The sequence below is a fragment of the Siphateles boraxobius genome, unplaced genomic scaffold (assembly GCF_051911475.1).
Source record: "Siphateles boraxobius isolate OS27281-9 unplaced genomic scaffold, OSU_SipBor_1 25, whole genome shotgun sequence".
In the NCBI taxonomy this organism is placed as follows: domain Eukaryota; kingdom Metazoa; phylum Chordata; class Actinopteri; order Cypriniformes; family Leuciscidae; genus Siphateles; species Siphateles boraxobius.
Genome location: NW_027508866.1, coordinates 14,112,879 through 14,139,339, shown reverse-complemented (window position 1 = coordinate 14,139,339; position 26,461 = coordinate 14,112,879). Strand labels below are relative to the sequence as shown.

Genomic DNA, 26,461 nt, shown 5'->3' with positions numbered 1-26,461 from the left:
CAACACTCGGCTATTTTCGTACGGATGTTGCGCAGCTCGTTTGAATTCATTTGATTGGCCATGGGCTGACCAATTACACGCCTCGTTTTCGAAGCGCATTGTATTCTGGGGATTTTTAGTTCGAACTATTATGTTGCGTTCATGCTTATTATAGACACTTTTTTAGATATATAATACAGTTAGCATTATTTTTTCGTACACAAGGTCGCTGAATGACTGCAGCGGTCATTTAAAACCTGTAGTTTCAGCTATTCAGCGCCGCTGATTGAGATTCGACTAGATTGTTTTTGCATTTGTGTCAGTTCTTTTTATTTCAGACAGCATGACTTCGGCCTCCACAAAGGTAAAACACTTGCGTCTTTCTGCAACATAAATATTCTATACTAATTTATAAACAATAATAAAAACACATAATTGTCTATCAGGTGGGTGAGATCTTCTCGGCTGCAGGCGCGGCATTCTCAAAATTAGGTGAACTGACCATGCAGCTTCATCCTGTGGCTGACTCTTCTCCTGCAGGGTGAGATGCTGAAACTGCATCTGCAGTGTTTCAAATCTATTCCTTTCTTCTCTCCTGTTAAATAGTTTAAATGGTTTTGTTCTATTGTTAAAGTGCTTTCAGTGTTTTATAAATGACTCATTTTCCCGTCTCTCAGAGCCAAATGGACCGACACGGAGATTGAGATGCTGCGATCTGCAGTTCGCCGCTTCGGTGAAGATTTGAACAGCATCAGCTCAGTCATAAAGGAGCGCACAGTGTAAGTGTGTATTAAGTTATAGTTGTAATGGAGTTATAGCTGTATAATTGGCTTTTTTTTATTATTAAACTAAAATATTAAAACTTTCTAATTTTAATAATAAATTGAATATGAAATACAGTGTTTAAAAAATAATAATTTTTGTGCTGGGATGTAAAACATTGGGCAAATAAACAATACACTGGGTGTCAAAAGTTTGGAATAATTAAGATTTTTAATGTTTAAAAAAAACAAGGCTGCATTTATTTGATCGATATATTGTGAAATATTACATTTTAAAATAACATTTTTCTATTTGAATATGTTATTTATTTCTGTGATGCAAAGCTGAATTTTCAGCATTATTCTTTCAGTCTTCACTTCACTGTCACATGATTCTTCAAAAATCATTCTAATATGATGATTTAGTGCCCAATTATTGATTGATTGAAGTTTCTATTTGTCATGAATCATTAAAAATGGTTCTTAATATTATCAATGTTAAAAACTTTTTTTGCTGCTTAATATTTTTGTGGAAACTGATTGAACATTTTTTTAAGGATTTTTAGATAAATAGAATATTTAATACAGTATTTGTTTGAAATATACATCTTTTAATAACATTAACAGCAACATTATAAATATCTTTACTGTCATTTGAATCAATTAAATTTGTTGAATAAAAATATAAAATGTATATTTTTTTCAATCTTACCCCAAACGATTAAATGATAGTGTATTTTAATTTCAACAAAAATATGAAGCAGCCCAACTATTTTGTACATTGATAATAATAATAAATGTTTCTTGAGCAGCAAATCATCATATTAGAATGATTTCTGAAGGATCATGTGACACTGAAGAATGAAGTAATGATCCTGAAAATTCAGCTTTGCATCACAGGAGTAAATTACATTTTCAACTATATTCAAATAGAAAATGCTCGTTAAAAAATGTAACATTTGTATTTCACAACATTACTGTTTTTACTGTTTTTTGATTGAATAAATGCATAATATTGCACCACAAATCTAGTCGAGTCACCTTTATATAGCGCTTTTTACAATACAGATTGTTTCAAAGCAGCTTTACAGAGATGACAGGAAAATAATACAACAAAGTTTGTTTCCAGAAGAAAATAGCATAACAGCTGAAGTAAGCTCAGTGATGTTTCATTTTTGTTGAAAAAAAAAGTTATTAATTTAGTTCATTTATATATATATATATATATAGCCGCTCTGGAGAAAATGTGATGTCATCGCCCAGCTCAGTTCTCATATAATGGTGTCAATACAGGCAGATCAATAATATTGTTGAATATTAAATGAAATGTCCGTAACCATTCACTCTTTTTTCCTTCTTGTAGTGCCCAGATTAAGACCACAGTAAAGAGGAAGCTGTATGAGGACAGCAGAGTTCCTCTCACTGCAGAGTCACCTAAAAAAACTATGAAGAAAACCACAGTGACGCTGGCACTGCCCCCTGCATCAGTGGCCCCCACCGTGATCACTGTTCCGACCACGCAGGTTGTTGTCACAACTGGATTGCAGAGATCTTCATCTTTACAACCAGCAATAAAAAACCCTAAACCAGCAGGTTACTCGCTTTCTGAATACAAGGGATGAAAAATGAAAGCATATATCATTAATAATATCAGTTTACAAATATGGTTATATGTCTATTAATGCACTGGCTCTTTATTACAGATGTGACTCTGAGTGCTCTCAATGACTCCGATGTTAACAGTGATTTGGTGGATATTGAGGGGCTTGGAGAGGGCTCCACTAAAAAACCCAACTTCGACCAAGGTGAGTCCTATTTTAAATGCATTGAAAGGGATGATTACGCAAAAATGACATTCTGACATAATTTATTCACCCTCATTTCGTTCCAAACCCCTTTATGGTGCTTTTCCCTCAGTTTTGAAGCTTGAAAACTTTACATCCATTCAATGTAATTCTCACAGAAGAGAGTCATACATCTTTGGAAAGAAAGGAGGGTTGAATAAATGATTTGAATTTTTATTTTTTGGGTAAATGATTCCTTTAAAGGTGAAGTATGTAGTTTTACACTATGAAAACAATCAAATGTGTTTTCGACTACCTCTTGAAGTGGTAGAAAGTGGACAAGCTCAAAAAGATTTAGACCCCATTTACACCTGTATTTTGAACGACCAACACATCTTAATACCAGGTGGAATCAGAGCCATTGGACAATGAACAATAAACTGGGTTAAGATAATGTATTATAACATTAAAAAAACGTACATCACCTGTAACAAGTGGGAAAGTGTGTTGCTGTTGACAAACTTTTTTTTCCTATTTTTTTCTGGCAGAGAGCTTGAATTTGGACTCCAGTCTAATTATGAACTCCAGTGATTTGCCCCTTCTGTCTCGCTGATTTTCATGGGTCAGTCAGTGATATTCAGGCCAACAAAGATTATTAAGGACAAACACATGTAAAGATTCTGCAGTTTGATTGTGAGATATACAGAATGGTGAAAGCAGCAGTTGGCACCTTATACCTTTTCCACTGTGGGTCCAAATAGCATCAGACCAAACCTCTACAACATCACCAACCATTCTCTACCCATTTCAGTGAAGAAGTATTATGAGTATAAAAGTCGTTTTCTTTTTAATCTAATGGAAGATGGAAAATGTTTTTTTGTGGCTCATGTTGTTTTATCTGCTTTGCCCGCAGTTGAAAAAGGGTTTACTGGACAGTGGTGTCAAACACTTTTTTGTATTTTAATAGGCCCTTTTTACTAAAGTAATTCTTTGTGAAGTGACATAAGATGCTGACTGTAATGGAAAAGTTACAGCATGCAATGAAAAATAAGAATTGTACTATTTTTCTTCACTGTATGCAAGTGCAGCTTCTATTGTATGTATATATTATTTTACATAATTAAACTGGTCATTTCAACAGCACACACAAGACATACCAGTTAAAATTTTATATAAACAAATCAGCTTGACATACAATGTCTTAGCTCAGCATCAAAGACAACATGCAAATCAATAAAATGAGTTTTTATTATGATCTTGTTCATAATTAGAATATATGGTATCATATACATTTAATTTAATCATAAATGATATTTCTTCTCTGATAATTGGACATTCATCTTGGGCGATGGGGAATAAATGTACTTTTGCTACTAATACGTCAAAAAATATCCATCTTTCACTTAAATTTTTTTCTGGCTTTTAGAATATATTTACAACTTGAACAACTGATAGTCAGAATCCATCGGCTTTGGCATTTCTTTACATTGTTTTTTGTGTGCTCACAATCCATTTAGTAACAGCACTCAATCATTGGAGGAAAACAAAAGACACAAATCATGACCATCTCTGACGCAGATACAGCTGCTTATGGCAAATCCAAAAAATAAATGACATTGTACATATTGTAGGTTATCGAGGGAAATTAATAAAAAACTGATTCAGAACAAACATATCTCAAGTCTTCCCTTCAGGTTCTTGATAAATATATGAAACTGATTATCCCGGTGAATGTGACAAATACTAATTCCAGCAACATTAATGCATATTGCACATTTGTAATCACTTTTAAATACCCATATACATTGGCATCAATCTTTGAAATTCCAAGGACCTCGACTGGAAATTGCAAAATTACAAACAGTGCAAGTAACTTTGGAATTAAAACTTCAAGACTCAAAACATGTAAGGCATTGTCATCACTGTGAATTAAAAACGAAATGAGTAAAAATACAAGGCAATGACTTTATAGCGAAGAATGAGCCATATTCCTCCTGATATGTGAATATGGAATCAGAGGAACAGCTTCAAATGTCTGACGTGCAGCTTTACAGACCAACAAGCTGCCGGTGTCGATAAAGTAAAGACTTTGGGAATCAAGAATGGTGACATATATCTTTACATTGAAATTATAAGTACTGCAACCAGAGCCTTTACACATCCATAAATAACAATATAACAGACGCCACAAGCAACATAATTTGCATAACATTGTGAAGTATCATGGGACACTTGTTTTAGGAGGGCTTCCAGTTTAATTAACTGCAGCATGTGACTTTTTTTGGATAATATAATAATTTTTAACGAGCCTAGTAAAATATCCAGCTCTACACCAGAATTAAAAACACAATCCAGAGCTACTGCATCTGATACTTGCAGATACACAAAAAGTAGATCAACTTAAAAGCTAGAGGAGAGTTAAAAAACGAGTTAAATCCATCATGTGAAGAGCACACTACGATGAAACTCTCAGGACAGACTGTTCTCGGCTCACTCAAAGAACTGAATGTTTCCCAAGTGAAGGGATTCAAACAAATGAAGCCGATGCTTTACAATAAAAGTAAATATCCCACTCATGTAACAGCAACTTTGATATCTAACACTGTGCAAAAAGTACAAGAGGAAGAGTATGATATCCGCTGAAACTGATTAAATCCATGTAGAAACGCTTTATGTTTTGTAATACAACAACCCACTTGCATCTCAAATCCTCAATTTCTGTACATAATTCACAATTTAAGGGTCTCGTTTAGAGTTTCATGATGGAAAAACAGTTTGATTTTCACACTGAATAAAGCATCTTGCCTCAGACAGGATACATTCTCAGGCTCTAGGTCAGTTTTCGATGTGGACTTTTCACTGAAAGTGCTTTGCCTATATCCAACACTGGATTCTAGACGCGATGTGAGACGTCTAGTCTTTACAGTACTTGTTTTAAGTAAGCGTTAAGTGAATAAAAATGTGGGCGTTGCCTGAATGTGCTGGTATAATTTCAAATGATTTAAAGAATATTTTTCAAACTTACAAAGTTCAGTTTGAGCTAAAAGCTATATGGAAAAATAAACATATTTACAGATATCAGACCCCTCGGATAAACGGAAAAAGAAAGGAACCAAAATAATATTCGATTATTCACATATTTATACACATTTATACAAAAAGTTGACCTCTATGGCCAACTGATTTTAATACTCTCTATCCTTATTCATTTTTTCAATGGATTCTGGACATTTTTCCAGACTGTTGGACCCCATTAACGGAAGCTGAAGATGTACCAAAATACAAAAGTGTTTTGCCACAACATAAGGAAAGCAAAGAAGAGCAAAACTGGTCTGTACACTGAGGAATGGATCTTTGTGTCCAGATTCGCCACTTTGATTGCAGTGTGTTATTGCAGATACTATTTCAGATAAACAACACACTATTCTGTAGGCACCGAAGATCCATAATTATTCACAAATAACATGATAGCCTACATCGTCCATGTCAGAAACATCCATGTCTTCTTATATTGCATCTTGATTTCCTCTAAAATCAAAGTCATGACTAGGACGAATTTCCTTCAGAAGTGATTCAGCTGAAAAGACTCATCAAAGCACCAAAATAAAAACCAGGAAAACAGGTAGAGAACTGAGTTAAGGTTGACGTTTGGTCTTCATTTAACAACACCTTGAGTCCAAAGCTCTACAAGTTGGTGATCTGGACTCTGGTGTGATGAATACTGAGGTTTAGATGCTGGGGTGGTGTGAGGTGAATGGGGGCGGGGGGGAGAGGGACAGGGGGCTGGCCGGGGTGTTTGAACCGACAGGAGCGGTCCCAGAGGAAGAGTCCACTGACTGGGAAACACTGTATGTGTGAAGAGAGTCATTAAGCGCTGAAGTTGGTACTCATGAGGCATGAGATTCTGTTCAGTTTATAATTGAAGCATCTTTACAAGACTCACCTGACTGTGTAACTGGTTATGTGATCAGGGTCTGTGACTCCAGCAACAAACAGCTTTTTAGGCGGACCGTCCGATTCCACTCCACCTGAGTGGAGAAGATGAAAAAAATAAATAGACAGAAAGTGTAATGACAACAAAATCTTTTAATAATAAGAAGAATTTTTTCTTGAGCCCCAAATCAGCATATCAGAATGATTTCTGAAGGATCATGTGACACTGACGACTGGAGTAATGATGCTAAAAAATTCAACTTTGCATCACAGGAATAAATTACATATTTAATCAGGTAATATTGTAATACTATTTCATAATATAACTGTTTTTACTGGGGTTTTTTAATATTAAATAAATGCAGCCTTAAGTGAGCATAAGAGACTTCTTTAAAAATGTTAAAAATCGTACCGACCCCAAACTTTTATATTATGGTTTAGTTACTCCATGCAAAGAAAATGTTGCCAATAAAACATTCAAAAGTGCTTATAAATTGGAATTCTTTATCTGCATTAATTAGATCTGATAACATATTGAAATGTTCTTTTGCAAATGCCTTTTAGAAGAATCAACAAGTTATAATTCAGAATATTACTACCTTTCCTTTTCAAAGGTGCAACCACTGGCCACCTCACTCCAGAGCTCACAGATCCTCTGTTCAATCAAAAACACATCAAAAACATTGTTCAGAAAGGATATTTCTATATCTTACATTTTGAAACGAATAAATATGAGACCAAATTCTGAAAAACAATCCTAGTAGTCTTGACTTCTGAAGGATATACATTCTAATACTGTGGTTTTATTCACAAACTTACCCTCGAAACCTTCGAGTTGGACTGGGTGAGGAATTAGGAGTGACACCGCTGTCCTGGGAATGGAATCCCTGCGTGGGACATACAGAGAGAGATGACTAAAAAGAATGACAATGGATAGACAATGATGAACCCAAAGACAGTGAAATACTCACTGGAGTCAGATGGCCATGCCAGTGACTCGCAGGAGGGAGGGGGACAGCAGATGAGGCACTATGAGGGGGCACAAAATCAGTTAAAAAGATATTTTGATAATAAACTGTTCATTTATGTATATCCAGCTACCTTAGTCTCTGTAAACTCCCTCTCAAAGTGAGCTCCATGTTCTCAATCTGGAAGAAAAGCATTGTATAATAAAACCTCACTTGACTGAATATTTCTCATGCTCTAAAAAACTTTCAATGCTAGTTTAAATGCTTGAAATTAGTTTTGTAGACACATATAAGCTGTCTACTGACGAATCTCTTTACAAAACTAAAATATAGGCTATTTAAAAGATCTTTAATATTTTGACCCAGTCTCACTGGTGTTGGGTATCCCTAAAAAAATCTGAGTTATTGGTGTTCCTTTATTTTTATTATATTGTGTTGTTTTTTGTTATAATGTTATAATAATGAAAACTAAATAAACATAATCATAAAAAATATATATAAATATATAGGCTATATCATTTTTTCTTTCTTCAAGTAAAATCAGCCAACACACTTGTGCTCAACAACATACATGTGAACTTTGCTACAGATTAAAATGATCGCAGTATCGATTATTTAGTTCTCACCTGTCTCTTGTGTTCGGTTCTTTCACATGACAGGGAGAATGGGGACAGAGGGAGGGTCTGCAACACAAATGTAATGTATTATTTACTTCGAGTTAAAAAAAAATGTCAAAAACTTATATTCACAGACCATCTGAACACTCACCCGGGAGGGAAAGCTCGGGTTTACAGACACGCTGCTCCGACGATACCGAGCCGAAGTATTAGAGCTAAACACTGTCGTCACATCACTGTAGTGCAAAAAGTTGAATGAAAATTAAATTAAATTAAATGAAAAGATGTAGATTTCAAAGAATACATTTGTTTTGGGATCAAATTATTTTCCAGTGTATATTACTTTTTAAACATCATGGCCCGGTTTCACAGACAGGGTTTGGACTAAACCAAGATTAGGCCTTAGGTCAAATAGGGCATTTAAGCAGCTTTTATAAACGTGCCCTAGAAAAAAGCACTTGGTTTAAACCTTGTCAGTGTGAAACCGGGTGGACATATTCTGTCCATTCCCTCAGCGGTGCGTGCAGTTCCCTCACCTGACGTTCGTGATCATGGGGGCGCTGTTCGACCTTCGGAGGGCTCCTCCTGCGCCTGCGCACTGGTCCACCTCCATCCTCTCCATAGCTCGTCCCCTGGCACCGAGGCTGTGCGTCACTCACGGCCGGGCTGAACGCCCCCTGAAGCGGCCAGAGCACCAACTCTCCCCCGGTAAAAGCCCGACCAGCAGGCCTCACGCCAAAATACCCGATCCAATTCAACTGGTTGACTGCTTTCGCATTTTGTTGAAGTTTGAAATGAAACACTGTCAGCTTTGTACAGTAATGTGATAAACAGCTGTGAGCTAGCGCTACCGCTGGTTTATCGGTTCGCGCACAAACTTGGTATAAACTCCTCAGGTTGATTTCGTCGGCGTAAACATGAAGCTTATACAGTTATTTCTGTGCATTAAGGAGATTTTTCCTATTCCGACAATTAGTTTAGTACATTCAGCGCTATTTTTAATGCACAGCCAATAACTCGACAAGGTCCTTTGGCTTTTTAATCCAATCCAACTTATCCAAACAGAGTAAATAAAACATCCAAAAGCGCAAACAGCACATAAGCGAATTAACACAGATCAAAGTAGTCCAAAAATAAGCTTTCGGGTCTTTTCTGTCAAATGTCGTGATAAAGATGAAGCTTTATGCAACGGCTTATTTATCAAGTTTACCTGCTAAGTTAACGTTAGATTTTTAAGCAGTCGGAAAAATGACATAACACAATCCCGATCAAACATGTGATCGTCGGCTCTGTCGGTGAAAGCATCCTTATCTGAAAGTGTCTCCTGATACAGTCCGAAACACGGGATATATTAAAAGTTTTCCGGTCATTTCTTAATTTAGAAAATAAAACATATTTCCCGCAACCAAATAGAGATTGTGCGTCCCCTTGTACAACAGCGCCTTGTTCTGGTAGACAAGAGAATTGCACAAGCACTCTGCTCAGGAGAAGTGAATATGTGGCTTACTGCATATTCTTTTGCCAATTATTCTGGCCTTGTTGCAAGATATGTAGTTTGCTTTTCAGATTAATCTTTAAATTATTTTTTTAATTTAAATTAATACGATTAATGAAAGTAAAATTGCAAACATTTTATTTTAATGGAACATTAAAATACATTAAACATTTTTAATGTTTAATGTATTCGTGAACATTAAACATTAAACATTAAACATTTTTAATGTTTAATGTTTAATGTATTCGTGAACATTAAACATTTTTATTTTCTGGATTAATCCAAAAGAGTCACCTTGGGTGACAGTCATAGTAAACTATAATACATCAGTAATGCTCTACAAAACTGTATTTAAACTGTGTTAAAGTTAAATTAAGCTTTTGATGTATAGATGTATAGTATTTTGAAATACGGTTTCATTTGTTAACATTAGTAATTGCATTAGGTTGCCTATTGTGAACTTTAAATATTTTCGAACTATTTATTGATTTTGGTTAATACTGATTTATAAATGTGCTATTGTTCATTCATGTTTTTTTTATAATACATGAACTAATTAAAACGTTAAACATGTATTATGAATGCTATAAAAGTATGTTTCATTGTGGTTCATGATACCTAATGCATTAATGATATTAAACATTAATAGTGAACGTGTTTATTTTCTTTCAGAACTGTATTTAAGGCAAACATATTTAACAAAATAGAATTATTCATTAATAATTCATTCTTAATGTCTGGTGTTGCTTATGAATTGGCAAATGCTGAGGAATTTCAAATTCAAGCATAAATGAAGCATGTGTTTGTGCTTTTAAGGTTTAATCTAGACAAAGTGTGTGATTTTATCTTTGAGATGCATTAAAACGACTTTTTATTCACTTCAGGACTTACATTCTAAAATACTAGGGATGTGCAATTCAACCGTTTCAGGATCTCTAACATTAGGGCATGCCTTGATAATAGTGTGAGCGAATCAGTTTTATTGTCACAAGATGTGAATTAGTAACTTTTTACTTCCTGTTTCTTTTGTTTCTTATTTTGGCCTGTTAACAGTACTTCACTTCTGGTCACTCAGCAATTAATAACTTATTTTGTGCTGAAGAAATGCCAATTTCATACTTTGATGAATTATTACTTTATTAATAATTACTGATTTTACATTTTTACTCATCAAATATCCATCACAAAACAAACAAACACAAAAACATAATGTTTAAAAGAGGTGGCTGGTTATAACTGCTCGGTCACATACTAGCATTAAACATGCTGTAATACTCAAGATTGTGTGAAATTACTCAGTAATATTAATGAATAATAAATAATATGAAATCTGAAGCATTTAAAGTTGGTCTGTCCCTTTGTGCATTCACAACCTCATCTATGTTATTCCTGACGATTTCGAGTCACTTTTCTGAGCTTCGTCTGCTTTATGTGAATTGCCTTGCTCTTGATCCTCAGCCTCTTTCTGTCCTCCAAGAATCTGTAAAGGCCAGAGAAGGTGAGTGTTATGACCGGCGTCGGACCGTCCACAGCAGGCTAAGCTTTTGTCTCCTGTTAAGAAATAAAGGAGCGCATTGAGCCACGAATTGCAGGAAGCCAGGGGCCGAGTGATCTTGTAGCAAATGGAAACCATCCGCATGGTTTGGCACTCGACGGCCTTCATTTCCTTAAGGACGAGGAAGAGCGTGCGCGTTATGTGGAAGGGCAGAAAACACAGTGCGAACAGGATGGTGATGGCCATGATGGTTTTGATGGACTTGCGTCGCCTGTTGAGGTACGGCGCGTGTTGAGAGCCCGAGATGGACACGGACGTCCTGTCCTTGACCCCTTCCACCCCACCACACATTCCCCCTTCCTCCTGCACCTGTGGCTGGGAATGTAGTGTCAAGAAAATGGTCCGCACCACCTGCGAATAGCACCACGCAATGACGATAAAAGGGAAAAAGAAGCCCAGAAGGTGCAGAACGATTCCATAAGGCACGTATTCGGAAAATTCTGTGTCTATTGCGTCATCCCAACAGTTCCTGTATACCTCCACCTCGACTTTTCCAGCATCACTGCTACCTTCCGACCAAGATTCGACTCCTTCATTCACTCCACCTCCTAGTTTCCTCAAAACATCCCCTGTTTTGGCAAAACGGACGATGGGGCACGTAAGTATGAACACTACGACCCAAACGGCAGCGCAAATGCCTCTAACCACCCGCTTGCTCTCCAGGGTGATGGTTCTGATCGGATGGCAGATGCCCATGTAACGATGGACGGATATACAGGTGAGGAAGAAGATGCTGCAGTACAGGTTGAAGTAAAACAAGAAACGCACCAGCCTGCACATGAAGTCTCCGAAAACCCAGTGGTCACGCATCACGTAGCTAGCCACGAGGAATGGCAGCGAGAAGCTGTACATCAGATCCGTGGAGGCCAGATTGACCATGTAGATCAGCGAAGTGTTCCAATGACGGCCACTCTTGCACCGGTAGGACCGCAGGAGGACGGTGGAGTTCAGGACGAGGCTGAGCAAGAAGGTCAAGGAGTAGCACAGAGGCAAGATGACATACTTGTAGGACTCGTCGATGCTACAGCTGTGCAGCGCGCTGTGGTTTCGAACATCTGCCTGCATTGATGCGTTGGAGACTGAAGCCGTGGTCTTCATGATCAGCTGTCCTTGATCTCGTAACCACAAAGCCACATCACTGTCTTCTCTGGACCTCTTCAACTCAATCTAGAAGCACCACATTCTTCAACCTTCAGGATATCCTGTGAGGACATCGCTCCGAGATAGAGAAAACAGATGAACGTTACATATTGAACTTTTGAGTTTGCAGTAGTTTTCCTATAGTTTATTTCCAAGCAAACTGCAGGTGAACCAATGACTCAGCCCTTCAACTTTCTCTGTCTATAATGCTGATTCGGCCTCTTCTGGTCTATTGCCCCATCAATCAGTAACAAACCCTTCATTCATCTTTCCATCCCCCATTTTTGTGTGTCCCGTGTTTTAGACAAGTTCTTTTGCTTTGCAGTTTGTTTTTGCACAAATTAAGAGGTATCAACACGCGTCACTTCCTGACCTAACTGACCTCGTTTGCAATGAAAACTGTGTTAAGATGCCTAATTTATGTCAAGACATGGCTGATGCATTCATCTATATGCATAGTACCTACATAACATGAAGCACTAATGACAATGTCCATGTTTGGTTCATGAAATACTTGAGTTTGTTGCTTAATTTTTTTTTAATCTGCGTACTACAGAGGCAGCTTTGGTATTATCATGTCTTCTTGCAGGTATGTTCCAGTAAATAATTAATACTCATTCATTCAGACAAGAATCGCTGAGCGGAAACCCAATCCAGCGTACAGTTCAACACAAAAGTGTGCATATCAATTATAAACACCATGATTTGAGTATTAAAAGTTTGAAAATGTAAATTAGAGAAATTTGAAAGTATTATTGAGATATATAAGACTATATAGGTAATGTTTATTCATTTAAACCCATTTAAACACCCCCCCCCCCCCCCCCCCCACACACACACACACACACACACTAAGTATTAAAGCAATGTTAGTTTTGTTTTGATAGATCTATATGAAATATCTTACCTGTTTAAAGGTCAAGGAAAAAGGTAACTCCAATGTGCAGCCAAAATGCATTAATTTCTTCACGCATCTGATAAAAGGTCAGGATGAAAAGTTCAGTGCCGTGTACGTTTTGCTGCACTGCAACTACAGTCTCTGATTACAAATTACTTTATCAATTTACTATCCAGATCTGCAAAATTTCACTAATCATGTCTCAATCAGTAATTCTATGTGCTTCCTTTTTTCTGTCTCGCCTCTTTGCCCTCTCTCTCTCTCTCTCTCTCTCTCTCGCCATCCACTGTGCTTTAATGATCAGTCAGCTGAGCTGCATGCAGTTATGGGTAATGCTTCATTTTACAGTCCTGTTCCCCATGTACATACTATGTACTTATTTTAGTAATTACAATAACTAGGTACTAACCCTGAACCTACCCCTAAACCTAACCTTAACCCATGTACTTACCTTATATTACCCAGTACTTTCTTAGGTAGGTACACTGTAAGTACACGTAAGTTAACGTACTGTAAAATGAAGCGTTTCCTATCATTTATGTTCAACAAACAGGTTCATTATGTAAAACTTACTAGGGCTAAACAAATACGTACTATCGCAACCTCAGTTTCATACCAAATTTAAGTATCACTTAATTTTTTGCAGAGTATGAATAGCATAATAGTATGAATAGCATAATTATCATGATTCCACTACTTGCATTTCCAATTACACAAAAAGGCTGACGACTCTGTATAAAATACAAAATAAATGATTTATTAAATTATTGTGATTATTTAGCTCTGAGATATTCATTCTCATGTATAAGTTCGATACACAGGAAAGTTGTAAGGCACATTCATATGATTCATATCACACCATTTATATTCATATGATGATTACATACACTGTTTTTCAATGGAATGCTTAATGTAACAGATGATTAATACATCACAGTTATTGATCACATATGGCTTTGACAGCAGCTTGTTATATTCTCTATTTACAGATGCATAATTAAACCATAAGTGATGACACATGAATCAGAGCCATTAGGGTTTGTTATCAAGGCACTTTTTCACAATAAAACTTGTGACTATAATCAATGTGACTCACATTTTAGCAAAAGTTTCTTTGAGGGCTACATTTCTTCAAGAACAAACAGGATATTCTGGCCTTGTTAGTCCACAGGATGAGTAACAGCAAATTACTGCTTTCAGAAAGTGCCAACGTTGAACTGCAGTTATGCAGTTGTTGGAAACTAAAATCATTCATAATGTCGTCATATCCTGTACATCCAGGAGCAAAGCATCTTGCTTATTCCGGAGGTGGTCTCGTACAACAAGATGTTTCACCAGTTCTGAGCTCAAATCTAAAAGCACAAATCAAATTAGTGTACGAGTAAATATCAACGTCATTTTAAAGGTGCCGAACCATTTTGGATAAGTGTTTAAAGAAGCATGTAAATTATAACACATTTATGAGTGGCATTTTTTATTTAAAATGTTGTTCTTGGAAACTGTACCCTTGAGGAAAAAGATACCTTGAATGTCTTCATTCAGTGAGGCCCTGAGCGCATTCAGCTGCAGTAAAGAGCATGTCTGCAGATCACTAAGGCTAAGAATCTTTCTCCTTATGTTTACTTTACTGTGGGTGACTTCTTGCTGAAAAAAAAAAAATGAAAAAATAAACACCAGAGAAATGAATGACCACAAAGACAGTCGCACAAAAAAAACACAATGAATAGACAAAATTTATATTCATTATAAAAATATCCATAGCCAAAGCAGTCTGGAAAATGGATGGATGGAAATTATTATGGCGTTTAAAGATTTTATAAATTTACATGATTTTCCCATGTCTTGAAATCACACATTTATTTATATATAGCTATAAATGAAAGGTAAATATTTGAAGTAATCTTGAGGTCCCCTTGAAAGTTTGCTGAGGCCCCCTAGTGGCCCCAGGGTTGGGAGCCACTGCATTAAATTGATCAAAAGAGACAGTAAAGACACTTCTTATGTTCCAGAGGATTCTATTTCAAATATATGTGTTCTATTCATCAAACAAATGTATCACATTTTTCTATGTAAATGTTCCACAAAAATATTAAGCGGCACAATTGTTTTGAAATGTTTCTTAAGCACAAATCATCATATTAGAATGATTTCTGAAGGATCACGTGACACTGAAGACTGGAGTAATAATTCTGAACATTCAGCTTTGTATCACAGGAATAAGTGGGATCTAGGGGTGGGAATCCCAGGGTACCACACGATACGATACACTGTACATGGCTCACGATACCGATAATATCACGATACAGCAATTCTGCGATAATATATATTGACAGACAATCCTATAATGATACATCACAATATCTGTTTATGAAAACAAAATGCCTGTAAACAGATTAATTGCAGGTTTTTTCTATTCAAGTCCAAACTGTTAGAAAACAGCACACAATGTTTTTCAGTCTGTAAATTAAATTGATCATTTTAAGTTAATTTAACATTTTAAGCTTATACTTTTTAAAAGCTTAAACTTTTCCAGCTTCCTTAAAATAAACCTGGGAATAGTTTTGTCAATGATACCAGCATTCCCTCTTAGCATTTTGAGCACTTTTGAGAGGATTCTTACACACCTCTGATTGGCCAGGCTCAACATATATGTCTGTTATTGGCTACAATGATCAATGCTTCAAAAACATGTTGTAAATAGACAACTTTGACGCTCTTCACCGAGCGCTTACACAGGTATGGGACACTTTCATGGGAGCGTTTGAAAGCAAGCGACTATCAGTCGAAGTATTAGGGATCCGCTGCTAGACGCCTGCTTTAAAACGCTCCTGTGCGTACCTGTGTAAGTGCTCAGTTATTAATTAAAATATTGATATTTGGCGCGATAAACTAATTGATTATCGTATCGCCCGAAGGTTAACGATATATCGCCCAATCGACCCCTAGGAATAAATACCATTTTTAAAATAGATTAAAATAGAAAACAGTTATTCGACATTCTAATAATATTTCACAGTAATACTGTTTTTATTGTAATTTTGATCAAATAAATGCAGTCTTGTTAAGCATAAGAGATAACATATCGATATATTATATAATTCAAATGAAATATTGTAATGTGACTCATCCCAGAGCTGGTTGGTTTGCTTCATGACAGGAACCCTTTATTGAAGATTTTTTTTTGAAGGACATAAAAGAGAAAACTACTTCTGGAAACAAGACCACTTTTCCGTCATCATCTACTTCCTGTCTAATTTTATACTGTGGAACACAAAAGTAGATATCTTCAATGATACTTTTATGGTGCATTTGAATCAATTTTGAAACTTGAAAGCTTCAGTCCACATTACAAGCTCCACTTTTAAAACATCTCCTTTTGTGTTCCACGGACGACAGACAGACCATACTCTCAGGTGAACTGTGCCTTTCAAACCCCTCACCTCTTTCTCTTTCTCTTTCTGTTCGGCCAATAGCTGGTCTCTGAGAGCCCTGAGAGCTGTTTTCACTTCCTGTTTCAGCCCCAGAGAGCAACTCCCACGTACCTCCGCCTCACATGAGCTCTGAGGATGACAAAAACCTAATGCTTTTTTGCAGCCTCATAAATCATGACCTGAGATACAACTTGAAAAACTCAGGGAAACTACTATCACAACTATCTGCTCCTACCTCTTTGCTAGATGCTCCTTCGTCATCCTCCCCCTCGCTCTCACTGTTGTTGATGAAACAGAGCTGAAGATTTTTAGGACTATTAAATCTGTTTGATGGAAACACAGTGCACATTTGAATAGAAACATCAGAACAACGCGTCTCAACATTATGAACCTGCTCATGCGTAATACCGTGAGGTTATGACAGGAACACGGCAGGGACTGTAGTCGTTTTCATCTGCCCATGGCTCCCGGCGGAGTGAATGATGTTTTGACCCTGTCCAGCATCCAAGTATTCTGTCTCGCTCTGATAAACCCAGACTCTAAAACACAAGGATGTCAACCGTGATAATAATAAGAAATGTTTTAATGTATTTTAGGTCAAATAAATGCAGCAAACATAAAAAAAAATTCCAAACTTGGTGTTGTAGTGTATATATAATTATATATATATAAGTCCAAAAATTTTTTACCTCTGCCTTTGTCCTTCTTTCCTCTTCCTGTCTTTCTAGCTCCGCAATCCGTAAACTTAAATCCTCCCACTGCATGATGGGTAGGTCGTGATCACCCAGAGGGGTCTCATCACTCTTCTGTTTGGTCCCCTGGCCAGAGGGTGAGGGGTCATCTGTGGTCCTCTCATAATGCCTGTCGCTGTCTGGATTCTCCTCCATCCGTTGGAGAGTTATGCTAGTCCAGCATAGACAGGCTAAAAGCACATCCATTTCCACATGCATTTAATGCCACAAAATGATAAATATAATTAAATAAAAAGAATTAAGATAATTTCCAAAACTTTTCAAATCTTTCATAAAGCTAAATTATTTTGAAATATATTATATAGAGATACAGAAAGCATCATTACTCCAGTTTTTAGTGTCACATGTTCCTTCAGAAATCATTGTAATATGCTGATTTATTATCAATGTTGGAAACTGGATAAATGGTACTGTACATTTATCTGTTTTTGAGCCTTAAAGTTATTGTTAAAGCACATTTCTTTAAGATTTTAAACATCCTATCAGAAAATCTTTAAGTAATAACGTTAGTTGTGGCAATTCAAGATTTAAAATGTAATATACACTATATTGTTCAAAGGTTTGGGTCGGTAAGATTATTTTTGTTATTGAGTTGTTTTTGACAGTCTTTTATGTTCACCTAGGCCACATTTATTTGATCAAAAATACAGTACATATAGTAATATTGTGAAATATTACTACAACTTAAAATAATGTTTTTCTATTTTTATATATTTTATTCCTGTGGTGCAAAGAATTTTAGAATTTTAGCAGCACATGGTCCTTCTGAAATCATTCTAAAATGCTGATTTGCTGCTCAAGAAACATTTCTTATTATTAATGTTGAAAACAGTTGTGCTGGTGCTTAATATCTGTGAAAACTATGATACATTTTATTTACGCATTTAAAAGTTAGGCCTTTAAAATGTATGCCTAAAGCAACAGGGTTGACAGTTTTATAGCATATTTGAAATTTAGCAATCAAACTGGGGCATATTTCCTAACAAGGGAGAATTTGGAAACATGGCTGGGGATATGCAAAAAGACTCCTCGTGGAGACAGAAAATACATTTACCACATTTTTGTAAAGTTACATACATAGGCTACAAGTGAAAATGCCTGTATTAACACATAAAAGTTGGATCTGCCTTTCATTGTTCTTGTCATTCTTTCCACATCATGAAGGATACAATTAAGACACCAAGGCACTTATTGCATTCCAGACCTTTAAAGGAAACCCATGCTAAATTAAAATTCTTATTTTCAGAAAAAACAACTCAGCCCAGTCACATTAAAGTGAAACGGCTTTTCTGTTTGCTTCGTGACGCATGACTAATACGTGCATCTTTAAAAACAAATCTTCAGGAGTTTTTTTGTTTTCTATCAATCATACACTTTATACATAATTTTACAAGTGAAAGTTGGATCGCTGCTGAGCCCCTACAGTTCCTGTTTTTTTTTTCTTTCTGAAAGATGTTTATGACATTAATTCACTCACCTTTTGTCGGAAAACGGATGTCAACATCGCGATTGTCACTTAAACGTCAATGTATTTACACATTTCGCACAGTTTAGTTAATTATTTCTCACTACTTTAATGCTTCCTCTGCTGGAGAGGAAACACCCCTTTGGCTTTGGCTTTCCACCCGCCCTCCGTCCGTGTTTCTTCTCCTGTTTTCTTAAACCGCAAGTTAACGGCGACTTTTTATCGATGTCGATCTTCTGAACTTGTGGAGTCAGTTGCTTCTGTTAAAGTTTGAATTGCGCGAATGTTTTGTATACTGTTGTAATGACAGCTGGAAGTGTAGATAAGACTGTTTGGGAAGGGTTGAGAAAGTAGGTGTCCGATTTCATGTTGGGAGATGAAGACCGCGAGCAGATGGGAAAGTCTGCGGGACTGTGTCGTGTTCACACTGCTGATGAAAGCTGTGATGCAATGCTTCAATTATGTAGAAAATCACATCCCCTTAAAACCTAACATAAACTTCACATCGCATCTCTATGTAAATATTTAAAACATTTTCTGGAGGAGCTCGAGGTTGTTGATTTGCCATGATGCAGCGAAACTAAAACATTCAAAAAACATCAGGAATCATTTTATTTTGCAGGAACATACAGTGAAAAAGAAAATTAAATGGAATATTAAGAAAAACTTTAAAAGGTTTAATGACTAAAATGTAACGTTGAGTTACCAAGTAAACAGTACATATTTTACACTATCGACATGGTTTTACTGACTTAAAAAAAAGATAATGAAAAAATATTTATGCCAAAAAAAATCTAGCAATATCAGCCTTTTGAGACCCATCTATTTTATTGAACATAAAAACATACATGGACATAAAAAAGGAGTGTTATGTCATTGGCCCATTTATGTAGGCCTATACATGTATATGCATACGGGTTAGTGAAGGCAATGATTGACCCTAATGATTTTTTTTTTGTCAGGTGTTATCAAGTGTTTCTACTGTATTACTTTTGGAGTTCCTGCGCTTGTATTCTGTCTTTAAAACAAAAGAAAAACATGTACTAAATACTAAGACATTTTTACAATCAAATGTTTAAATTAAACTTCAGCCAATGCTAATATTTTATTTATATTTGTTAAGCTAATAATAAAAGAAAACAAAATGGATATAGATTTAGACATTTTAAATTATATACTTACATACACTCAATCATGGCCACTTCATTAGGTACACCTTGTTAGTACTGGGTTGGGCCCTGGCTTTTGCCATCAGAACTGTCGTAATTCTTGGATTTTGGTCCATATTGACATATTGATATCATCACGCAGTTTCTGCAGATTTGTCGACTGCACATCCATCTCGTTCCACCATGTCCCAAAGGTGCTGTATTGGATTGAGATCTGTGGAGGCCATTTGAATAGTGAACTCACTGGTATGTTCAAGAAATCAGTTTGAGATGATTTGAGCTTTGTGACATGGTGCGTTATCTTGTTGAAAGTAGCCATCAGAAGATGATACACTGTGGTCATAAAGGGATGGACATGGTCAGCAACACTACTCAGGTAGGCTGTGGCGTTTAAACCAAACTCAGTTGGTACTAAGAGGCCCAAAGTGTGGCAAGAAAATATCCACACCACCCGTAGCCTAAACTGTGATACAAGGCAGGATGAATCCATGCTTTCATGTCGTTTACACCAAATTCTGACCCTACCATCTGAATATCACAGCAGAAATTGAGACTCATCAGACTATAGGCAATCTTAAATTTTCCAATTTTGGCGAGCCCGTGCGAACTGTAGCTTCAGTTTCCTGTTCTCAGCTGACAGGAGTGTCACCCGGTGTGTGTTCTGCTGCTGTAGCCCATCTGCTTCAATGTTCAATGTCTTGTGCGTTCAGAGATGCCCTTCCACAGACTGTAATGAGTTGTTTTTGAGTTACTTCCTATCAGCTCGAATCAGTCAGGCCATTCTATTCTGACCTCTGGCATCAACAGGGCATTGTCGCCCACAGAACTGCCACTCACTGGATGTTTTCTCTGGATAATTTGTGCGTGAAAATCCCAGTAGATCAGCAGTTTCTGAAGTACTAAAACCAGTACGTCTGACACCAACAACCATGCCACATTCCAAATCACTTAAATCACCTTTCTTCCCCATTCTGATGCTCATCTTCAGAAGATAGACTTGACCTACATGCCTAAATGCATTGAGTTGCTGCCATGTGATTGGCCTAAATAGTTAATTAGATCAAACTATTTTTGTATAATTATTAAGAATCATTAAAATAATTTTCTTTCAATATTTCTACAGACTTTATTTTCCTACAAAAAGAAAGCATCTCAGGTATGACAGGAAAACGGTGTAATTCAATTTGTTTCCTCAAATTTAAACTCAGCCTGTTCTGGCGAAACTTCCAAAAGCTCCCACTGTGTGGCATCAATGAGCCTATAGTTGATCTGTCTGTATTTCTGTGGGTCTTTCTTCCTCTGTCTGCCCACCTCTTCATATAGACTCTGAAACACTGGCTGAGGGGGTGTGAACCGGGCCACCCTGGCCAGATCCAGATAATAATCCCACTGATCCTTGTCCAAATGGAGCAAGTGCTTCACCTGCACACCTGTGTCTAGTTTTTTTTGCATCTCTCTCTGCACCTCCTCCTTCATCTCTGCCTGGGTGGGCAGCTTTACCGAGCCCTCCAGAACAGCAAGAGCAAACTGAACCTGTGGATAAAAATGATAGTTACAGTCAGAATGAATCACGTTCACTATTCAAACCATCCAGTTTTTTTTTTCTCTGCTCACCTGACAGTCAAAATGTATGAAAGGGCAAATAATTTTGCAAATGCCAATAAAAAAAATCGACGGGAAGCCAGGGGGCAGTAAGTACTTGTAGAGCGGAGTCACAAAAAGTGCCTGTATGTCCAGGCCTAGCTCTGATGGACAAAGGAAAGGGAAGTTAAAGTTGTATCCTGTACAGAACAGAAGAATATCAGCCCGGGTAACTGATCCATCCTGGAACTGTAAAGATCCATTCTCCAAGACCCCAACAACAGAGGTAGCCTGCTGGATACCCAGAGGCAGAGTTAAGGACATAGTTGGTGTGCTATGACTTAGAATCACCTAAAATGAGAAAGAGAGAAAACAGAGTCACTCTATTCTCAATTTTTAGCAGAGAGGCCAGCTTCTCTTTTTTTACTCCTTTCAGATACTAAGACCAGTTCCAAGTGTTTAGGATTATACATTTGAACTACTGATATGGATAGGATGGACAAATCCAAAACAAAATTTGATTCAAAGGGATACAGCAATCGTAAATTTGTTTTTATTAAAATGTATTTACCCTCAAGTTGATCCAAACCGATATGTCTTTCTTTCTTTTGTGAAACTGAAAGGAGAAAAAGTCATGCTGATCTTTTTGATGGAATAGAAATGCACAGCGGGAAGGTTTATAGTAGCGATGAAGCAGATGTTGTGACACATCTTTTCTTTATTGTGACATACATCCGAGTGTAACAGATTATCAGAAAAAAAATCTTTCTTCTGCTGAACACAAAAGAGTTAATAAGCCCCCTTGACTTCCATAGCATATTTGTCAATGGGGCTCATCAACTGTTTGGCATCTTTTGTGTTCAGCAGAAGAAAGAAATTCATACAGGTTTGGAACAACTTGAGGGTGAGTAAATGATGACAGAATTTTCATTTTTGGGCTGAACTATTCCTTTAAATACTGCTCTGTATACTTTTATGACTTCAAAAGACTTTGAATCAGAGTTATTAACTAAAACTAAAACCATAAAAAAAATGCTGTTACTTGAAATAAAATAAACCTTAACTAAAATAAAATATAATATAAAAAAGAAAAAAATTATTTCAGCTAGTTGCCAAGGCAACATTTTAGGATTTAAATAAAAATGACTAAAAAATTATATAGACATATTCAAAAAAAAGAAACTAATAAAAATGACAAAAAAAAAATACTAAAACTTTAGCTAAAATTAAATTGAAAACAGGAAATATGAAAAAAGACAACACATTATGAATTTAAAAAAAAACTATAATAGCATTTAAATTATACTTAATAACAATGCATTAATGGACTTGAATAGACTGCTTTTGGTCATTTTTGTCACCATTCAGAGCTGCACAAATTGACATCTTTTGTGTTCCGCTCTTGAAAAATGATGAAAAAAAAATAATACTTTGGCAGGATAATGACAAATTTTCATTTTTGGGAGAACAACCCTGTAATTCACAACCAAACAAAGCCACTTAAAATGGTTATGTAATATTGTAAAAAATGAAGTTAAGCCACAAACCCGAGCATTAACTTGGGCTAACTCAATGGAAATGTCCACACCAGATGCTCTGGCCCCCAAGACTACAACAGACTTGTTGGCGAAGGGCTCTGGATAGCGGTACGAGTGACTGTGTAAGACTTTCCCTACAAAACAGCAGCGTAAAAAGGCAAAGATAAATGTAAGATGAGAGACAGAGAGAAAAAGGGGAGATGCAGGGGTGTAATGAGACTAATAGTAGGGGCTTTTAGGGTTATGCATTTGTAGTACCTTCAAAATGCTCTATTCCAGGAATGTAGGGCAGGTGGGGGTCGGAGTAATGCCTGCAGAAAGAGGAAGGAAATATGAGTCAGAGCTGAGTTGCTAAAGGGCTCCTGTGGTCTTCTGAATTCCCTCACACAAATGCCACATGAATGCATAACATAATACCCATTCACATCACCTCAGAGAGAATTCAGCGAGATAAAAGCCTCTGGGAATATTATGGGGTAAATGAACATGCCACTATTTGAATAATGCTATGCATTTAGAACATCGCTGCCGAAGCTGCAATTGGAGATTAGATGCAATTGTGTCCATTTGAGCATGTCTGGGAGATAAAAGGACTCTTTAAGATGGCATTCCTCACCCGTTGCAGACGAACACTGAGTCGAACGTCTGCATGTTCCGGTCTCCACATGTGCGGTGCGATATTACCTCCCACGTCACAGCTCCCCCCGTCTCCGTCTCCATGGAGACGGGCTTCACCTTTTCCACCGCGGTGTTGAACTGTGAGGGACAAAGCAGTCTGTCATAAGCAATATTCTTGCTTCTGTTGGTAAGAAAAATATTAATACTGAGAACGTTTCTACTGTGGCTTCTAAACACACTTGACGGGTCTTTCGATTTTTGTGGTGACGCTGATGTCTTTGTCTGATAAGCAGAGGTCAGCGGCCCTTACAACCCTGATCAATAGGCAATCAGTAATGATCTCAACTTTCTGGCCACTAGTTGATGAACAATTTTACCCTAATAGCGGTTGACACTCAACTAATACAGTTTATATATTTTTATGTAGGAGGACTATGATCATGTTCCAGCAACTATGAAAACAGATGTCAGTAAATACCAGACTTTTTTAATGGCATTACTTTCTCAGGCTTAGAATACATGGACACATGCCTTTGTCACCTGATGATTTATCCATATTGTCTGTTAAATGCCACAGTGTGTGAAGAAACATCACTATTAATTTTGTACTATACTTCCCATACCATCAGTTTCTCTCATTATTATGGAGTTTTACCTGCTTCAATGCTCAAATATCTAGAAATATTATGTTTAGGTCTGCAAAACAAAGACATAGGAATGGTAATGGACTGGTTTATAACAACACTCTGGATGGTTTGTCTCCTGGTTTAGGCTGCTTTAATAAATCTAAAAATGTATTGTCAACCCACATTTCTTGCATTAAAAGAAACAATTAGTCAGGGACTGATTAAGTTTCATTCCAGACATGGAATTTATATTAAAGACAAACGCATACCTTGATATGACGTGCGATATCATGTCTCTCACAGTATTTTTCCAAATACTGCTGAACCGACGTATGGTGCAAAAAAGAAGGCAGGTGGTCATCAAAGGGGAATTCAGGGAACATCATAACCTCCTTAGGCAAATTGGTTCTTTAAAACAGATATGGGATTTTATAGTACATAAAGTTGCATGAAAATTGGACACAAATGAAAAACAAATAAATTCCCTGCTCAAAATAAAGACACTTAAACCTAGACTGGTTTGTTCTGCCAGCTTGGTCAGGTCTGTCTATTGCTGACATTGTTTTGTTGGTGTGCGCTTATTTATAGAGGAGAACATTATTTTGTTAGGATATTTGCTCAAATTCACCATGAAATGATTTTTTTTAATGAAATATTTATTATAAATGAATCATCCATGCACATCATTATTATTTATTTTTTTAATCACGTGCCTTCATTATCTTTAATAAAAAAAGTCACCAGCAGCAATACCAAACAACTGCATTTTAAGTCAAGCTCCACGCATTACATTCAAAGAGGGGGAGTTGGAAAATTATTGCAACTTCCATTTCATGGCAACTTTAATAGGGTTCAGCTTGTCACATGGCAACTTTAATAGGGTTCGGCTTGTCAGTCTGGGAGATTAGACAATCTAGACAAGTCTAAACCAGCCCAAAAAAGATGAAAACCACAAGGTTTAAAATGCCTCTATTCTCAGCAGGATTATGCACAATTTATTGCTCTCTACCTGAGGTCCCTATACATACTGCTTTGGACGGGATACACATTGTCATGTGGGCCGACTCGTTCCTCATAGAACCAGGTCCCACCAAAATGATCAGTCATTTCATACACCACGGGTGGATCAAAGGTCTCGGGCCTAGACAGGATGTGTCGCGCAACGCAAAGCCCAGCCGGCCCTGCCCCTATCACCGCTACACGAGCTCTACTCCTCCGCTCCATTTCCAGAGCTAAAGGAAAAGAGGAAAACCGACACAGAAATTAATAGACAATAATAAATAAAGTTTCGGAGTGAAAAATCCAAAAGTATTTTACCCTCCAATGTTATATAATTTCTCGTTATTTATATAAATAAACAATGATTTTTATCTTGACAAATGTGCGCAAGCGCAATGTCGTTATTTATCAACAAACCTACAGGTCTCATATGAGTCAGAAGCAATTACCTGTTCTGGATCGGAAAACTCACCGCCGGTAATCACTCACACACACACACAAAGCTGTTTACTGCGGAGATTTAGCGAGCATAATCCCCCATTTTGAAGGCCTTTCGAAAAGAAATGCTTGGTCACCACAACAGTTGAATAATGTGTCACTAATGTGAACTTCGGTCATGTCTTTGAGTCAGCTGCCTCCAATCAATGTGGATTTCTCCTCTGTTGTTTGCTGTGGGAAGGCTGCATTGGCTGAAAAAAAAAATCTTCCGGCATGCTCAATTTATAACTGTCAGTTCTTATCAGTAACGAGACACACACTCACATTGTATAGGTTACGCCACTGCCAATTCTTTTCACGATACCAACAAATGTTTCCAACAACGTTCCACATTTCCCTCGAATTCGCCTGTGATCTGACTGACTGTAAAAGCGGGGAGGATGATATAGGCTAATGCGCGTGCAATGAATTCAAAAGAAAGGCACACTTTCACTTTTAACTCTTTCACTTTTAAAACAACTACTAATTCGATGCAACAGCAGTTAAACATATCTGAAACTAACAACGGTTACCTGAAGTAGACCTACTCAGCTATTAACATCAAGAGTTTTTAAAGTGTATGGTGCCCTGTAAAGTTAGGCTATGCTGGTGCTCTGATGGTATCAGATACTATGATATTTACATGGTATTTAAAAAGTTAGTGCCACCCAACAC

General features: G+C 36.9%; 5 protein-coding genes across 8 annotated transcripts; 1 reads left to right on the top strand and 4 right to left on the bottom strand.

The window, feature by feature from the left end:
* Positions 1–52: 52 nt before the first annotated feature.
* On the top strand, positions 53–4,195 carry bacc1 (BPTF associated chromatin complex component 1). Its single transcript, XM_077242746.1, has 6 exons — positions 53–343; positions 426–520; positions 657–758; positions 2,104–2,333; positions 2,444–2,545; positions 3,073–4,195. The coding sequence occupies exons 1-6, from the start codon at positions 323–325 to the stop codon at positions 3,135–3,137; spliced, it is 615 nt and encodes a 204-aa protein (XP_077098861.1). The 5' UTR covers positions 53–322; the 3' UTR covers positions 3,138–4,195.
* On the bottom strand, positions 3,755–9,508 carry LOC143749991 (P2R1A-PPP2R2A-interacting phosphatase regulator 1). The gene is made up of 9 exons (XM_077242745.1): positions 8,579–9,508; positions 8,194–8,278; positions 8,052–8,108; positions 7,559–7,605; positions 7,429–7,486; positions 7,277–7,344; positions 7,057–7,112; positions 6,468–6,552; positions 3,755–6,370 (listed from the first exon to the last, which is right to left on the bottom strand). The coding sequence occupies exons 1-9, from the start codon at positions 8,662–8,664 to the stop codon at positions 6,253–6,255; spliced, it is 660 nt and encodes a 219-aa protein (XP_077098860.1). The 5' UTR covers positions 8,665–9,508; the 3' UTR covers positions 3,755–6,252.
* Positions 9,509–10,712: 1,204 nt separating this feature from the next.
* Positions 10,713–12,338, bottom strand: LOC143749536 (P2Y purinoceptor 3). Its single transcript, XM_077242001.1, has one exon. It carries the CDS (start codon positions 12,188–12,190, stop codon positions 10,916–10,918), a length of 1,275 nt encoding a protein of 424 aa, XP_077098116.1. The 5' UTR covers positions 12,191–12,338; the 3' UTR covers positions 10,713–10,915.
* A 1,526-nt stretch (positions 12,339–13,864) lies between these two features.
* On the bottom strand, positions 13,865–21,256 carry LOC143749990 (schwannomin-interacting protein 1). 3 transcript variants are annotated; one of them, XM_077242743.1, is made up of 7 exons: positions 19,961–21,256; positions 17,251–17,483; positions 16,970–17,100; positions 16,797–16,884; positions 16,571–16,690; positions 14,654–14,774; positions 13,865–14,482 (listed from the first exon to the last, which is right to left on the bottom strand). In XM_077242743.1, the coding sequence occupies exons 2-7, from the start codon at positions 17,446–17,448 to the stop codon at positions 14,382–14,384; spliced, it is 759 nt and encodes a 252-aa protein (XP_077098858.1). In that variant the 5' UTR covers positions 17,449–17,483; positions 19,961–21,256; the 3' UTR covers positions 13,865–14,381. The 3 variants fall into 3 exon arrangements, with proteins under 3 accessions (XP_077098858.1, XP_077098857.1, XP_077098859.1); XM_077242742.1 differs by lacking the exon at positions 19,961–21,256 and adding an exon at positions 18,791–19,219; XM_077242744.1 differs by lacking the exon at positions 19,961–21,256 and adding an exon at positions 18,791–18,923 and having other exon boundaries at positions 14,239–14,482; positions 14,654–14,776; positions 16,579–16,690; positions 17,251–17,464.
* Positions 19,588–26,164, bottom strand: LOC143749988 (uncharacterized). Of its 2 annotated transcripts, none has more exons than XM_077242740.1 (8): positions 25,759–26,164; positions 25,320–25,542; positions 24,580–24,718; positions 23,683–23,822; positions 23,325–23,377; positions 23,076–23,200; positions 21,562–21,879; positions 19,588–21,480 (listed from the first exon to the last, which is right to left on the bottom strand). In XM_077242740.1, the coding sequence occupies exons 2-8, from the start codon at positions 25,532–25,534 to the stop codon at positions 21,127–21,129; spliced, it is 1,344 nt and encodes a 447-aa protein (XP_077098855.1). In that variant the 5' UTR covers positions 25,535–25,542; positions 25,759–26,164; the 3' UTR covers positions 19,588–21,126. The 2 variants fall into 2 exon arrangements, with proteins under 2 accessions (XP_077098855.1, XP_077098856.1); XM_077242741.1 differs by having other exon boundaries at positions 25,782–25,957.
* Positions 26,165–26,461: the final 297 nt, after the last annotated feature.

Excerpts from the sequence above, each read along its gene's own strand:
- LOC143749988 (XM_077242740.1), bottom strand. The coding sequence starts at position 25,534 with ATGGAGCGGAGGAGTAGAGCTCGTGTAGCGGTGATAGGGGCAGGGCCG. Across the intron at positions 24,719-25,319 it reads AGTATGTATAGGGACCTCAG|AACCAATTTGCCTAAGGAGG; the intron begins GTAGAGAGCAAT and ends TCTGTTTTAAAG. Across the intron at positions 21,481-21,561 it reads TCATACATTTTGACTGTCAG|GTTCAGTTTGCTCTTGCTGT; the intron begins GTGAGCAGAGAA and ends TTTTATCCACAG.
- LOC143749990 (XM_077242743.1), bottom strand. The coding sequence starts at position 17,448 with ATGGAGGAGAATCCAGACAGCGACAGGCATTATGAGAGGACCACAGAT. Across the intron at positions 16,885-16,969 it reads GTTCCTGTCATAACCTCACG|ATTTAATAGTCCTAAAAATC; the intron begins GTATTACGCATG and ends TCCATCAAACAG. Across the intron at positions 14,775-16,570 it reads AGAAAGAGAAAGAGAAAGAG|CAAGAAGTCACCCACAGTAA; the intron begins GTGAGGGGTTTG and ends TTTTTTTTTCAG.
- LOC143749536 (XM_077242001.1), bottom strand. The coding sequence starts at position 12,190 with ATGAAGACCACGGCTTCAGTCTCCAACGCATCAATGCAGGCAGATGTT.
- bacc1 (XM_077242746.1), top strand. The coding sequence starts at position 323 with ATGACTTCGGCCTCCACAAAG. Across the intron at positions 521-656 it reads GCTGACTCTTCTCCTGCAGG|AGCCAAATGGACCGACACGG; the intron begins GTGAGATGCTGA and ends CCCGTCTCTCAG. Across the intron at positions 759-2,103 it reads GTCATAAAGGAGCGCACAGT|TGCCCAGATTAAGACCACAG; the intron begins GTAAGTGTGTAT and ends TCCTTCTTGTAG.
- LOC143749991 (XM_077242745.1), bottom strand. The coding sequence starts at position 8,664 with ATGGAGAGGATGGAGGTGGACCAGTGCGCAGGCGCAGGAGGAGCCCTC. Across the intron at positions 7,606-8,051 it reads GAACCGAACACAAGAGACAG|ATTGAGAACATGGAGCTCAC; the intron begins GTGAGAACTAAA and ends CTTTTCTTCCAG. Across the intron at positions 7,113-7,276 it reads CCAACTCGAAGGTTTCGAGG|AGGATCTGTGAGCTCTGGAG; the intron begins GTAAGTTTGTGA and ends TTGATTGAACAG.